We start from the raw sequence: 14,587 nt of genomic DNA on the forward strand, positions 1-14,587 counted from the left end.
CTTGCTACGAAGTCCATAAATGACTCCCTTGGCCCTTGCATAACAGTCGTAAAAGCCTTTTGGGGTTTACGAGTGTCTGGAATCTTAAGGAGCGCTCACTTAGCAGCCTCCTTAGTGGCGTCCAGAGCTTCTCTCGGACAATCTCTCACCTGGGCAATGGGATCGGGTAACGGCCCCGTGCCCATCAGATGATCCATAGTTAAGGCTTGCAGGGCTGGATTATTCCCCGCTGCAAACCTTTGTAAAACAGTTTCTAAACTCTGACACCATCCTGACTCCCAAAGCATATATTGGGAAGAATTTAAAAGCAATTTGGCTATTGTCTTCAAATCATAAGGTGTTAAAACGTAACTTTCACAAACGGACTCAAGCAATCCCGCGAAATAATGTGAACCCAGTCCATTATCAGCAGCAATGTGGTGCAGCTCTTTGGTAACTGAAAAGCTGACAGCTTCCCACTGGGGGTTGCCACCACACCCTGGATAGATCACCGGTGCTGCGATAAAGTGGGCTGGTACTGTGGCAGGTTGGGGTGGAATCTTGATATGCCCTGCCGTGTCAGCATCCCCTTCATCTAAAGCTCATTGTTTAATTGCTGCCCACACCACATGGGGATCATGACCACCCGGTAGACACAGGTCTGGCTCCTCTTTGGGATCGAAGGGATCTAACTCAAAAGGATCTTCACTGAATGATGTTGATTGCAAAGTTCCCACAGTGGGCTTAAATCGCTGTGGTGGTTTGGCTGTTACCTGCCCCCCCCACACTATAGTATTACCCAAACTAGACTCAGCTGGACTCTGGGAATATAAATGAAGCTATTTATTTACAGCTAGCACAATATACAAGCAGCTATTTACAATATATACAGAAATATACAAAAATATACAAGGTTAAAAGTAATACAGAAGCACAACTCCCCTCCCAGAAACCTGAGTCCCCAGAGGGGCTTTCAACCACCCCTGCACCTTCCCCCTACCCCTCTCAACCTTACCCCAGTCCTAAGGAAGAATAGAAGTTCAGCCAAGAGGTTAAGAAGCAAGGTTAGTGGCAGGTGAGTTTAGGGAGATGCAGCTCTGTCTGAGCCCAGCCAGAAAGTGAAGACAAAATGGTGAGAGTGTTAACTAACGTTTACATTCTTCTTCAGTGAGACTCTGAGGGAAGGAGACATCACCATTGTTTTCATTTCACAGCCTATCATCTAGTTTTTCTCACCAGAACATTCTAGCCTGCTTCAAACTTGATGCACTGCATCAATTCTTGATGCAGTGGCAACCTGGCCCGCATCAGGAATGGTGTGGTCAGCAGGAGCAGGGAGGTCATTCTGCCCCTGTACTCTGCACCGGTTAGACCACACCTTGAGTACTGTGTTCAGTTCTGGGCCCCCCAGTTTAGAAGGGATATCAAGATGCTTGAGCATGTCCAGAGAAGGGCGATGAGGCTGGTGAGAGGCCTCGAGCAGAAGCCCTATGAGGAGAGGCTGAGGGAGATGAGATTGTTTAGCCTGGAGAAGAGGAGGCTCAAGGGTGACCTTATTACTGTGTACAACTACCTGAGGGGTGGTTGTGGCCAGGGGGAGGTTGCTCTCTTCTCTCAGGTGGCCAGCACCAGAACGAGAGGACACAGCCTCAGGCTGCGCCAGGGGAAATTTAGGCTGGAGGTGAGGAGAAAGTTCTTCACTGAGAGAGTCATTGGGCACTGGAATGGGCTGCCCGGGGAGGTGGTGGAGTCGCCGTCCCTGGGGCTGTTCGAGGCAGGATTGGACTTGGCACTTGGTGCCATGGTCTGGCCTTGAGCTCTGTGGTAAAGGGTTGGACTTGATGATCTGTGAGGTCTCTTCCAACCCTGATGATACAGTGATACTGTGACACTGTGAAACTAGCACAATCGCACTCACAGCTTAGGCGCCGGTAGGGTAGGAGAGACCTTAGCATCAAAAGGCAGGGAAGGGGCAGAGGGTTGAATCGAAGCATTCATCTGCATTCCCTTCTTGTTTAAGTCTAAGGGATTAAATGCTCTGCCCGACTTCTCCTCCTGTTCTTCAACAGCCTCAAGTCCCCTTCGCCACGGTACAAGCAAGTGCTGTGCTTCTAAATCACCATCTGTAGAATGATCCCATAAACAGATCCCTACTTTGTCCCATAGTTCCGACTCAAAAACCGTAATTTCTGTAGTGTCAGGGAATTTATCCTTGACCCATCTCATAAGTAATTCCAGCTCATAACCGGATATCTCTTTCTTATGTTCATATACAAATTTTTTCATGAGCTTATAGATGCCCCTTTCTTCATGTGAGCTTTGATTCCCCATGTTTAAGTTTCTCTGAGCTCACCTACCAATCTCGAGGAGATGATGAAGTGCAGGCCTGCAATCTGCTTCCTTTCAGCAGCTTTCAGTTCCCAGAGGCTCGCGGCTGTCGTCCTCATATCCCGGACGATAAGCACCGATATCACATCGGGAGTCACCATTTGCTGCAATGAAGGGACAGGGCAACGACTTGGTGCAAGCCAAAATTCCACTTGATTAGAAAAATAGGCAGGCATGTATTGTCTCAGAAAGCTTGGCCTGTTCATCACTGATTGGTTAGAATTACAGTAAGAAAGTTAGTATCTACTGCATGATTGGCTAACACTGCTCAGGCCAAAGACGCTGTCTCTACTTTCTTCGTTACTTTCTCTGCTCCTTGCTTTATGTTGCTATGCAACTATCTGAGCAGTCCTGACAGCAGGATCCTACTTATCTTTCTCTTCTGAGGTCTGTCTGACCCACACATTGCATGCCCAAGGTCTGTGCTGTATTTGTTTCATCTTGGGCAACTGTTCCTTGCTAACAAACCATTCCCCTATTCACACACTCACCCTTAGCTCTGCCCACGGCAGGATGATACAATATTATTGGATTAAGTGAAGGGACAAAACTGAGATCCACCTCTGGTCAGCTGAGTGCCAGGACTGATCCACACTGTCTGGGAACAGAAAGGTTCTGAGCTAGAGGAGGAGTTGGAGACCTCCCTTGCCTGAGGGACCACCAAAGTCAAGTGGAAACTAATTCAGCAGTCCAGAAACTGTCACTTCCAAGGCCTCCAGCAAGTCCTTTCTTGGGTTGCACATCAGAGGCAGGTGTCCATGATTCCAGACTGCCAGTGTGCAGAGCTGCCCAGGGAAGGGAGCTCTTCCCAAACACACACCAACCCAGTCTGCACTCCCTGCAATCACATCCTTCTCAGACTGTCAGGCAAGGACTTGGCCTGGCCCTTCTTTGGCTAACTGACTTCTTGGCAGGGCAATGCTCTTCCCTCAAGGAACCCCTGGCAAGGAGCAGGGCATGGGTTCTACATATGGATTTGCCTACAGGCACTGGGGAAGCAATGAGGTCCTTTGTTGCAGGCCACACTGTCTGCTGTCTCTGCTTGCTGCAGGAACTGCAGCCAGGCCTGTGCACCAAGGTGGTCAGAGGGCTAGCTACGAAGGGCTCCAGATGATTCAGTGTGAGTTATGCAGAGACACTTTATTTATGGAAGAGCCCAGAACAGATACACTCAGCCAGCAGAGCACACGCCCACACATGAGCATAATTAGCCAAGGACAGCTCACTACATCTGCATGAAACCATGCCTTGTTGTTCCCATCAGTGAGGTGTCCACGATCTGCTCCCTCTGAGACAAGCCAGCCAGCTGCCTGGGAGGAACAAGGTCTGGTACCACAGGGATCTGCCCATGCTTTATTCTCCTCACAGCCTTTCCCATAGCCCTTCTGCAGCTGCATTCCCACAGTCCTTTTGCTGTTGGTGAGGAAGGAGGAGATGAAAGTCCATGAGCACAGAGCCTGGGCACGTCTCTGAGCACAGGGCACTGCTGAGAACAGCTCTGCCTGCTCAAAGGCAGAGGGCAAAGGAAAACCCTCTCCAGATGGCATCTTCAAGGTCCAAATGAATCTCTGTGAGCTGAAGTCATGTAAGGTTAGCAACATCCTCCCCTAAGAAGGCCGTAGGGAAGGTGCTTGGGAAGGAGCTTGACTCTGAGATTTTGAGCATGCTCCCTGCAGTAGGCCATCTGCCCTTCAAAGCAAGCACTGTCATTGTCTCGTTGGCACTGGTGTTTCTTGACAGCAAAGGCAGCAGAAGCAAGGACTACAAAGGCCCTGGAATCCAAGCAGCAGCAACAGCAGCAGCACCTCCAGCAGCTCTCCCAACAAATGGGAATTCCACAGAAAGCCTTCCAGACCATGGAGGAGTCTACACAGCATCAGCTTCAGCTCCTCAGAGCAGAGCAGCAGGAGAGCCGAGGTGAGCAAGACCATCAACAGACAGGCCTTGACCTCTCTGAAGGCAAATATTGATCTGAAGTTAATTTGTCCTCTTGGAGATGGACAGACCTCACTTGCAGAGTGCACACTACATGTGGTCAAGGTTTCTTTTCTCTCTCCTGTATTTGAAGGCTGTGAAAGTAGAACAGAGTCTGGTTTATTCCTTCCATGACAAAGCATCTTATAGCACTGGTGTTTCTTCACAGGTATGATCCTGGAGGTCAGAAGGGCTCTGGAATCCACACAGCAGAAAGACCTCCAGCAGCTCTCCAAGCAAATGGAAACTCTACAGAAAAATTTGCAGACCATGGAGGAGTCCACACAGCATCAGCTTCAGCTCCTCAGAGCAGAGCAGCAGAAGAGCCTAGGTGAGCAGGACCATCAACAAACAGGCCTTCATCTCTCTTAAGCTAAATATCAATCTAAAGTTAAATTGTCCAGTAAGTCCTCCTGGAGAGGGACAGACCTGCCTTGGAGAACAGCTCTTATTTTGCATGGGACATGCTGAGGTGCATGCTGCAGGTCATCTATGTTCCTTTTCTCTCCCTTCTCTTTGAAGGGAATGAAAGAATAAGAGAGTCTAGCTTGCTCCTTCCAAGATGAAACATCCCATAGCATTGGTGGGCCAATTCCCACCATCATGGGTGGGTTTCCTCCACCATCATTCCCAACAGGCTCTCTTCCCACACTCCAGTGTTTCAGCACAGTTATTGAACTCTGTGGGTCGTATTTTACTGTTTCTTGCTTACCAGAAGGTACCTGCACTGCTGCCAGCTTGGGCACTCTGTCAGGCTAATCCTTATCTCTACCTTCCCATGGGAAGAGGTGGAGAGTTTTCAGCCTAATCTCTCTTACATGCCTCCAGTCACAGTACTTAGGGTGTAAAACCAGTGAGTATTAGAAGATGCATATTGGTGCAGGTGAGTGCCAGGACTGACCTGTACTATCTGGGAACAAAAAGCTTCTGAGCAAGAAGAGCTGGATGCTTTGAGTGCCTGAGGGCCCACCACAGTCAGATGAGAGCAGTTCAGAGCCCCAGAAACGGCCACTTCCAAAGGCCTCCAGGAAGTCCTTTGTTAGGTTTCACACCCCTAGGCAGGTGCCCTGGGCCCCAGGCTAGCAGTGTGCAGAGCTGCCCAGGCAGGCAGCTTTTCTCAGCACACACCAGCAGAGTCTGCACTCTGCAATCCCATCCTCCTCAGCTTCCAAGGCTGGGACTTGGTCTGGATGTGCTCTGGCCAGCTGGCATCTTGGCTGGTCAACGTTCTTTCCTCAGGGGACACTTGGCAATGAGCATGGCCTGGGCTCCATCTCTGTCAGTGCCTTTAGGCAATGGGGAAGCAACAGGGTTCTTTTGGTTTTGGTGAGAAAGGAGGAGATGAAGCTGCATGAGAACTGAGCCTGGCCATGTCTCTGAGCACAGGACACTGTTGAGAACCTGCTACCTGCTCAAAGGCACAGGGCAAAGGAAAACCTTCTCCAGATGGCTCCTTCAATGTGCAACTGAATTTCTGTGAGATGAAGACCTCTAAGGGGAATGGGTTAGCAGAACCACCCATGAGGGAGCCCTAAGAAAGATGCCTTTTCAGTGACCTTACACCAGAGATTTGGGGCACCCTGAATACAGAGAGGTGCTCTGCCCTTCAAAGGAAGCACCATCATGGTCTCAGTGATGCTGGTGTTTGCTTAGAGGAAGGGCAGCAGAGAGAAGTACTACAAAGGCCCTGGAATCAACGCAGCAGAAGGACCCCCAGCAGCTCTCCCAACCAATTCAACTTCAGCAGAAATCATTGCAGAATGTGCAGCCCACGAAGGAGTGCTCAGGGTGTGACTCACAGATCCTCCCAGCAGAGCTGCAGAACAAACTGGGTGAGCAGGGCAAGCACCAAGCAGCTTTCATCTCTCTGAAGGCAAAACCTGAGTGTATGACTCTGTCCCCTGCACCTCCTCCAAAGAGATGCAGGTAGAGAGATCAATATTTCCTGGCAAAGAGCTCCTGGGTCCCGTGCCCAAGAGAGACCTCTGTGCTGAAGTGGACTCTGAGGTGGTCAAGGCCTCTCTCTCTCCCCCTTATTTTAAAGCCAGTTTGTAGCTTGGGCTCTCTCTGACCCATCTGTGTGATATGTGTGTCCTGATCTAGGCCCTTGGCCTTTCCCTAATCGAATTCCACAGGACCAAGACTCAGCTCATGGATGGTGGTTGGAGGGGTGGAGGAAGGACACTGCTACTGTCCATCCAGCCCAGCAGGTTTTGACAAGGCTCAGGACTGGTCACTGTGCTAGAACAGGTTGTTGGCAAAGTGTTTAGCTCACCCTGTACTGTGCATGAGGGGACACATCTTGAGAAGATTCAGAATCTCAAAGCCAGAATGGACACAGGGCAGAATTTAAGTGCTGCATTGTGGGAAATTCAGGTGCTGCTGGGAGATGCTCAGGCAGCAGCTGACCTGGTAGTGGGGAAGTAGCATCTTCCTGTGTAAATGGGTTGAATGAAGAGCTCAGCAGCTACAACTCCTCTAATCCTAGAGCAGGGGAAACCAGGAAATCCTATATCAATGAAATTCTTCTCCCTTAGCTCCTATCCCTTCTCCTTTGCCACCAGCATGACATCTTCCCCTCAAAAACTCCTCCTTGCAGATAAAGTCTTGTCCCAGGCTTTGTTTTTAACAGAGGAAGCACTCCAGTGGTCCTGATCTTTGCTTTCATATGAGGGTGACCAGGGAACAGTTGCTATGGCTTCCAAGCTAGAGAAGAAGCATGACAGTAGAGGAGAGCACAGCCCTTGTGGGCAGCAGCATGGCTGTGTCTCAGCACAGCCAGCCCAGTGAACCTTGGCAAATCCTCTGACTGCTGCTTTTGTCTTTGCCCCACAGAGCTCTTCAGAATGCAGAGCTACAAAGGTAAGCACCAGGGAGAAGATGGAGCTGAGCACTCAGAGTCTGAGTGCAGCTCTGCAGAGCACATCTTGGCTGCTTAGAGCTGTCTGCAGGACACCTGTCTGGCAGCTTGATCCCTTCTCCCACAGCTTCCTCCTCTCTTTCTGTCACAAAGAAATTCCTTTGGCTGCTATGATTTCAGCTCCAGAGGCTGTAAAAGTAATTTGTGACTCTGATGTTGCCCAAGGGGAAGCCATGCAGTCAGCTCCTGGCCCTGGCCCTCAGGCCATCCCCTCAGCAGTTTCAACTCATGAGCCTAAGAGAGGGTCATGGGAGGTATGGGAAGGTAGAACCTAGAGGTCCTTTGAGTCAAGAGGCTACCTGGCACACCTGGCCATGGAGTAGGGGAAAGAACATGTGAGAGGTGGATAAGGGCACAGAAGAGAAAGGCTCAGCAAAGCAGAGCTTGTGTTTGCTGCTCCTGATGGCATGACTTGGTCATTGCAGAGGATGTCACCCTGGATGCTGACACAGCTCATCCCAGACTGCAAATCTCTGATGCAGGGAAGAGTGTGAGAGACACTGGGACCATCAGAGCTGTTCCCAGGAGTGAGCTGAGATTTGACTCCCAACTGTTTGTGCTGGCCAAGGAAGGATACACATCTGGCAGACACTACTGGCAAGTGCATGTTGGCAAGAGGAAAAACTGGACCTTGGGTGTTGCCCGGGAGTCTGTGACTCGCACAGGGACATTGACTGTGTCCCCTGAGAATGGCTTCTGGACCATAGGGCTTGTGGCTGGGAGAGACTGCTGGGCCTACGCGGAGCGCTGGTGCTGTCTGAGTGTGAGTGGGAAGCTGCAGAAGGTTGGGGTCTTCCTGGACATCTCAGCCAAGCAGCTGTCGTTTTACAACGTCCACAAGGGGGCAGCTCTGTACACTTTCAGCATTGCTGGGGGCAGCAGGCAGGCAGAGAGGTTTTTTCCTTTCTTCTCAACAGGTTCTGCAGGTGAAAAGCCTGAGGATGAGCCTCTGAGGATAGTGGAGGGGTTTGATGATGATGAATAATTTGCTCTGCCTTGCACAGCTCTATAATGGACAGACAGGGAGCAGATGGTGTTCTCAGGCTGCTGCCAAATTTGTGTCTCCTAAAGAGAGGTGAGGAAGGAGAGGATGAATCTGGCACAGTGCCCAGCTCTGACATTTTTTGTTTTTCATACACTTCAGAATGGAAAAGATTTTGAGGGAAATTTTAGGTGCTGAAGAAAAGCAAATGTTGCTTGACACCAGATTTTAACAAACATTGCTATGGAGGGGGGGGGGCAGTTCTCTTTATTTCCTTAGCAGTGATCTGGATGAGGTGAAGGAGGCTCCTTCAGGAAATTTATAGTTTACATCAGGTTGGATGGGTGAGTCAACCTGCTTGAGGTTTGTGAGGCTCCACAGAGCAACCTTTATCAGTGGGATGAGGTCAGAGGTCTACAAGGCCAAGACTCAGGTCCTAAACAACCTCTTGCAGTGCTCAAGGTTGGGGCAGCTTGGCTATAAAACAAACAAGGGACTGTTGTTTGACAGATGAACCTTAGCCAGTGTGTGCCCATGTGCCCAAGAATGGAATCAGCATTCTGGCCTGAATCAGCAAGATCATGGCCAGCAGGACTGGAGAAGTGATTGTCCTCCTCTACTCAGCACTGATGAGGCTGCACCTTGAATCCTGGGTTCAATTTTGGGTCCCCTCCTGTTGGACAAATTCTTGCTAGCAGAGAACACAGACATGGTAAACATGAGCAACCTGTGCTGGGAGTGTCCTTGAGTCCATCTTGGGAGTTAGATATCAGGCACAGGGTAGCACCCCCCACATGCAGCTGCAGGGGATGGAGTGCAGCTGCACGTGGGCAGAGTTTAGCCAGCCCCAGAGGCTGACCCTCAGATTGTTATAGTATGCTGACCTATCCATGTCTTATGTGTAACCCTGTACCCTCTGATTGTAACCAATCTTGGTGGAGCAGCCTCTTGCTAGAATGCATAGAAGTCTCTGCATCATGGAAATGAAGTGGATTATGACCATCTAACCATATTGGTGAACAAAGAGTCATTGTACCCAGGTGCTCTACCGTTTATAAGCCAATACCTTCCTTCCAAGCAGGACATTGAGGTGCTGAAACAGGTCAATATAAGAGCAACCATGCTGGGGACTGAGTTGCTACTGACTGTAGAGCTGTTAAAATCGCTCAAATCCGCCTGGCGTGATCTAAATCATTGCCTTAGTGGACGAAAATCCTGCTGGCAGGTGCAATGGCTGCCACGCATCACTGGGAACCACCCCTCACTGGCACCCTGTAATGGCAGCGGCCAATAGCCACTCACTGGCACCCCATAATGGCAACTGCCGATAGCCAACCGGCGGCAGCAAGCTGCGACCGCTTCTCAGTTTGAAAAAGTTTCTGGGACTGCAGAGCGGCTCAGCTGCAGCTGTGAGTGTTGTGTTGAATCTACCACTGTGGCGAATCTGCCAGCTGCTGTGGCAACTTCTTACCAAGATCAGCAGGTTCCATTTTTATCAACTGAAATGCTGCCCCCCCACCACACCCACGCGTCCCCGCCAAAGACAGCATGTGATGCAGGACAGAGACTTTCGCTTTTAACTGGTAAATCATGTTACTGAGGGGACAGAGGCATGAATGGCAGAGAGAAAAAAGAAATGGCAGAAGTGACTACGCCAGAGAAACCAGAAGCCCCCCCCCACAATTCCTGTGACTCGTCGGCACTCCAGATCCACTGTTCTTCATCTCCTGCCCACCTGCCCCATACGCAGCGGAACGCAGCCTGCAGCCGAGGGGTCTCCTGTGAACCTCTGGAAAATTAGAGGCTGAATTCAGCCGAGACAGTGAGAGTTGGACTCTTTGCCTTCATTCTCTCACTGTTTGTGTGTCTTGAGTGAGTCTGAGGAAAGACAGCAGTTTAAAAGTTTTCAGAGTAGATTTCATACTAAGGAATAAGGACAGGAAAAAATCGGGAGAGGGAAGGAAAGAAACAACAAACGGTGGATGAGGTGAAACAGGTGGGGGCTGGGCAAGATGGAGGGCAGAGGACAACAGCGGCGATAGGACTGCTGGCCCTCCTCATCCCTCTCCTTCCTCCCCCATCCACCCTCCACCTGTGGAGAGGCTCACAGGGCCCCATTCCCCCCCAGCCTCCATCCCTCTATTATCTCTTTACAGATTTTTTTTTTTTGTTCTCGCTGGAAGCAGCAGGGCCTTGGAACTGTTTGAGCTGGAAAATTACTGAGGCCAGAGTCAGACCTCAGGAGACTGACTTACACACGGTCTTGAGAGCAATGCCAGATGTCAGAAAGTTAATGGAAAAGATAGTGACAGTAACCGATGAGGACTTAGAACCATTTTTGCCTCTGTTACAGGCATGGATGCACACAGGTGCATCTTTTTAGCCACCAGACAACAATAGCAGTGGCAGTAAGGATGATAGCAAATAAATTCCTGACTGGGTTATTCACCCATCGCCTTACTGATTAATTCCTTCTACAGACTAGGCAGCGACATCGTTTTGCACCCATTGCTCAGTGACAAAGAAAGAAAGTGAGATTGCTAGGAAATACAGAGATGCCAGTCCCAATGACAATGGGTGGAAATTCATACAGACACAGAAAGCACCAAACAGGAGAGACTAGCACACTTATTACTAGAACTCAGATACGTTGCCTCTCTCAATGAGAGCAGGAGCACTGAAATCCACACGACAAGTCACTAACCAGATTCTGGACTAGGACAGGGAATGATAGAGCTGATAGGCTAACGCCAGTCAGCTCCTTCCCCTAATAAATGTGTTCAAACAGAAATAGTAATAGGCTCCATTCCTTTACAGTTTGAAGGCATCAACGTGCATTGTGCACCCGTGTCCACTAGAGCCCTGTATTTCTGAATTTTCAAGGTACCAGGCCATTTAACATATACATTCCAGTATATTCTGTTGTCTTCCTGGTCCCTGGCCTCCTCCTGGTAAGAGGCAAGGCCCCCCTAATGTTGGCCATTACAATTGCAATTGGCACAGTGTTTAGTGGTGTTAGTTGAATCATCACCAGAACCATCTGAGTCATGTGGTGAAACTGAGGCGACTACTCTTTTAGGCTTCTCACTCTGTAACTCTCTCACTCTTTTTAGGAGAAGAGAGGTAGGTTTTTCCATGCCATTTATCCATGTTTTCACCAAACTGGTCACGTAGGATTAACCAAAGAGACCCACGTGACTATTGTCTATTTTTTAGTGAGTTAGGCTGAATTGGTCTTCTAGGAGGACGCCTATCCCTGATGGCCGAGGCATGTACCCACTCTGAGGGTGAAGAAGAAAGGTCACTGTCCTTTGCCAACTGGGATAGGGAGGTTTTAAATTCCTCCTTGAGTTGTTTCATGCTATCTTTAATCTCTTCAGTCATAGTATTTATAGCTGGCACCATAGCATTAACTGTAAGGCTATCCTCCATTTGCCTCATTTGATCAACGAATTCACCCACAGTCAGAGAAGTTGTTGCATCATCTTTCCCCACCATTTTACTTGCCAATGTATGGGCATAATTAAAGGGGGCAAGCTGAATAAGTTTCTTTAGGAGAGCTTGGCTCATAGGTATCTTCTCAGGGTCCTCCGTTGTATGATCTCCATAGATTAGCTCTCTTATGGCCATCTCTCTCAAGCACTGAACCCCCTGTTCAATTGTGTTCCAGTGTAAGGGTCTCCAGGGTAAATCATCCCTGTTAGGGTACCGCAGTACCACAGCTGTCAATACGCATGACCAGAGGTTAGAGTTGCCACCGAGATGTCCTAAGTGCTTATCTATGCCATTGTCTCTCGAGAAAACTCCCAACTGCCTTACTGTCGGAGGGTTTATTTTTATGGTGTCCATGCCTCCATGCCAGCATCTGTTCAGCCAACTCATCAGCAGTTCTCGCTCTTTCCGGGCATAGTCTTGCCTAATATGCCTGACCTCCTTCCTTGGCAATGGGGCTTTCTCCTCATCATCACTACATCACTATCATCCGTCTCCTGAATATGTTTTTCCTTTGCTTTAGCCTTTCCACTCCTTGTGCCCACAAGGGTACAGCCTTCACACCAGCCGATGTACCTTCTCCTGGATCCTCTTCTTTTTGTTCACCCTGCTCTGGTTTATCCCCATCGTCTTCTGAGCTATCTCAACCCCCAAGGCTAGCTGCCATTTTTCTCCTTGTTTTAACCGGGGCAAGGGAGACCTTATCTAAGGTAAACTGTGTCTTACTCTGGGAGGTGGTTTTCACTGAATCATCTGAGTTTTGTTTGTCTGCCTGGCTCTGTTCCTCACGTGGTAGTGGGGCTGAGGCTGAGGCAGAAGGACCCTTCCCCACAGCAGCAACAGCAGCCAGCTCAGCAGAGGCAAACGGGGCTAAGGCAGGAGCAGTGGTATTAGCAGGCTCGATGGTGTTAGTGGGTTCGCCTTCCGAGGACCTCGCCACCTCCCCCGGGACCGCTTCCGGTCCTCTGGTTGCAGGTGAAAGAGTCTTTGCCTCAGCAGCCTCTCTGCTGGCAGAGGCTCTGGTGTCAGCGACCCTCCTACAGATCAAAACATTCGAGCCGCATTTTCCACAAACCAGTTCCTCAACTTTATCTGTCCGAGGAACTTTGCCATAGCCCACACCGTCTGCAGCCAGATCTGCCACCGCTGCTGCAGCCCTTTGTGACTGCACTTCTGCAGGGGTTCCATCGCCTCTACCTTTACTTTCCTCTGTTCTATTAGGTACGAATGGGAACCAGATTGTTTCCTGCCTCCATGCTTCAGGGTCAGTGGGGTACAGGCCATGTCCAACCATTTTCCTCCTCTCAAAGGCTCCGAGGCAGGACGTTTCACTGCTCTGCGAGCAGTCCATCTGCCCGGTGCAGTGGCCCTCCCTCCCCTGCTTCGGTTGCAGACTCCAGAACTATGGGAGTCTGAGAAGAATGCTTGACAGATGATTGATCTGCAGCTCTGCAACATCGACTGCCACACAGAGCCAGCGAAGACATGGCACACCTGCACTCTCCTGTGACTGTGATGTTTGTCTGGACTTTTGGGTTTCTGAACGAATGACTTACTGTTGCTTGCAGAAATAGCTTTTGGGATTGTTAGCTAAGCTTGGGTTGTCAGCCTGCCAGACTAATGCTACTGATGAAAGCTCTAACAGGTTTATTCTCTTTCTGGTCTAGCACTGTTGATTTGTAGCTGCACCATTCACCCCTGTGTTGAACAGCCTATGTAAGTTGAAAGATCAGCCCAGGTTGCTCAAAAGAAAGAGAGGAATATGTTGGAGAAATTCTTGCTAGCAGAGGACTCAGAAATGGTAAACATGAGCAACCTGTGCTGGGAGTATACTTGAGACCATCTTGGGAGTTAGATATCAGGCACAGGGTAGCACCCCCCACATGCAGCTGCAGGGGATGGAGTGCAGCTGCACGTGGGCAGAGTTTAGCCAGCCCCAGAGGCTGACCCTCAGATTGTTATAGTATGCTGACCTATTGATGCCTTATGTGTAACCCTGTACCCTCTGATTGTAACCAATCTTGGTGGAGCAGCCTCTTGCTAGAATGCATAGAAGTCTGCATCATGGAAATGAAGTGGATTATGACCATCTAACCATATTGGTGAGCAAAGAGTCATTGTACCCAGGTGCTCTACCGGTTATATGCCAATACCTTCCTTCCAAGCAGGACATTGAGGTGCTGAAACAGGTCAATATAAGAGCAACCATGCTGGTGAAGGGTCTAAAGCATAAGACTTCTAACGAAGAAATGAGGGGGAGAGAGAAGCTTAAGGGACACCTCCTGCACCTCTGCAATCTCTGAAAGAGCATTGGAGGCAGGAAGATGTTCCCCAGGCAGAAAGACAGGACACCAGGCAAGTTGCAGCAGGGGTGGTTTAGATTAGACTTGAGAAAAGTCTCCTCATCAAAAGGGTTGTCAAGCCCTGGAACAGACTGCCTGGGGGATGGTTCAGTCACAATCCCCGAATAGATGGAGAAGATTCTTGCTGACTGGTCCTGACCGCTTGCTTGCCCTGCACATGCTGCATGATGGCACTCACGAGGCTCTTCTTCATGACCTCCCCCATCCCCAGGGTCAGTCTGGCAGGTCTGCAGTGTCGTGGCAGAGTCAGGAATTATAAATCTATCATTGTTTTCTTTTCCTGGGACCCTGTCCCCAAAGCAAAATTAGTTTGGTTTATTAACAGGTTTAGTTCCCTTGGGAATTTCTGCCAAAAAGGATACCTTAGACAAATTTAGATATTTAGGAAGTCAGGAAATGGAAAAGGCTAAGCTATAAACATAGCTTGACCCCACAACCAATCAGGCTGAGCAGAAGATGAAGGGAAAAGCTCACTCACAGAGGTGAGAT

General features: G+C 49.6%; 2 protein-coding genes across 2 annotated transcripts in view; one reads left to right on the forward strand and one right to left on the reverse strand.

Annotated features, from left to right (window-relative positions):
• The window catches only part of LOC135192824 (deleted in malignant brain tumors 1 protein-like), a 501,013-nt gene that overhangs the window by 173,131 nt on the left and 313,295 nt on the right, over positions 1-14,587 (reverse strand).
• On the forward strand, positions 5,209-8,280 carry LOC135192815 (butyrophilin subfamily 1 member A1-like). Its single transcript, XM_064176192.1, has 3 exons — positions 5,209-5,224; positions 7,177-7,203; positions 7,687-8,280. The coding sequence occupies exons 1-3, from the start codon at positions 5,209-5,211 to the stop codon at positions 8,244-8,246; spliced, it is 603 nt and encodes a 200-aa protein (XP_064032262.1). The 3' UTR covers positions 8,247-8,280.

The sequence above is a fragment of the Pogoniulus pusillus genome, chromosome 44 (assembly GCF_015220805.1).
Source record: "Pogoniulus pusillus isolate bPogPus1 chromosome 44, bPogPus1.pri, whole genome shotgun sequence".
Classification (NCBI taxonomy): Eukaryota; Metazoa; Chordata; class Aves; order Piciformes; family Lybiidae; genus Pogoniulus; species Pogoniulus pusillus.

Bases quoted from the DNA above. Each gene is read 5' to 3' on its own strand.
- LOC135192815 (XM_064176192.1), top strand. The intron at 7,204-7,686 runs GTAAGCACCAGG...TGGTCATTGCAG, and splicing joins CAGAATGCAGAGCTACAAAG to AGGATGTCACCCTGGATGCT.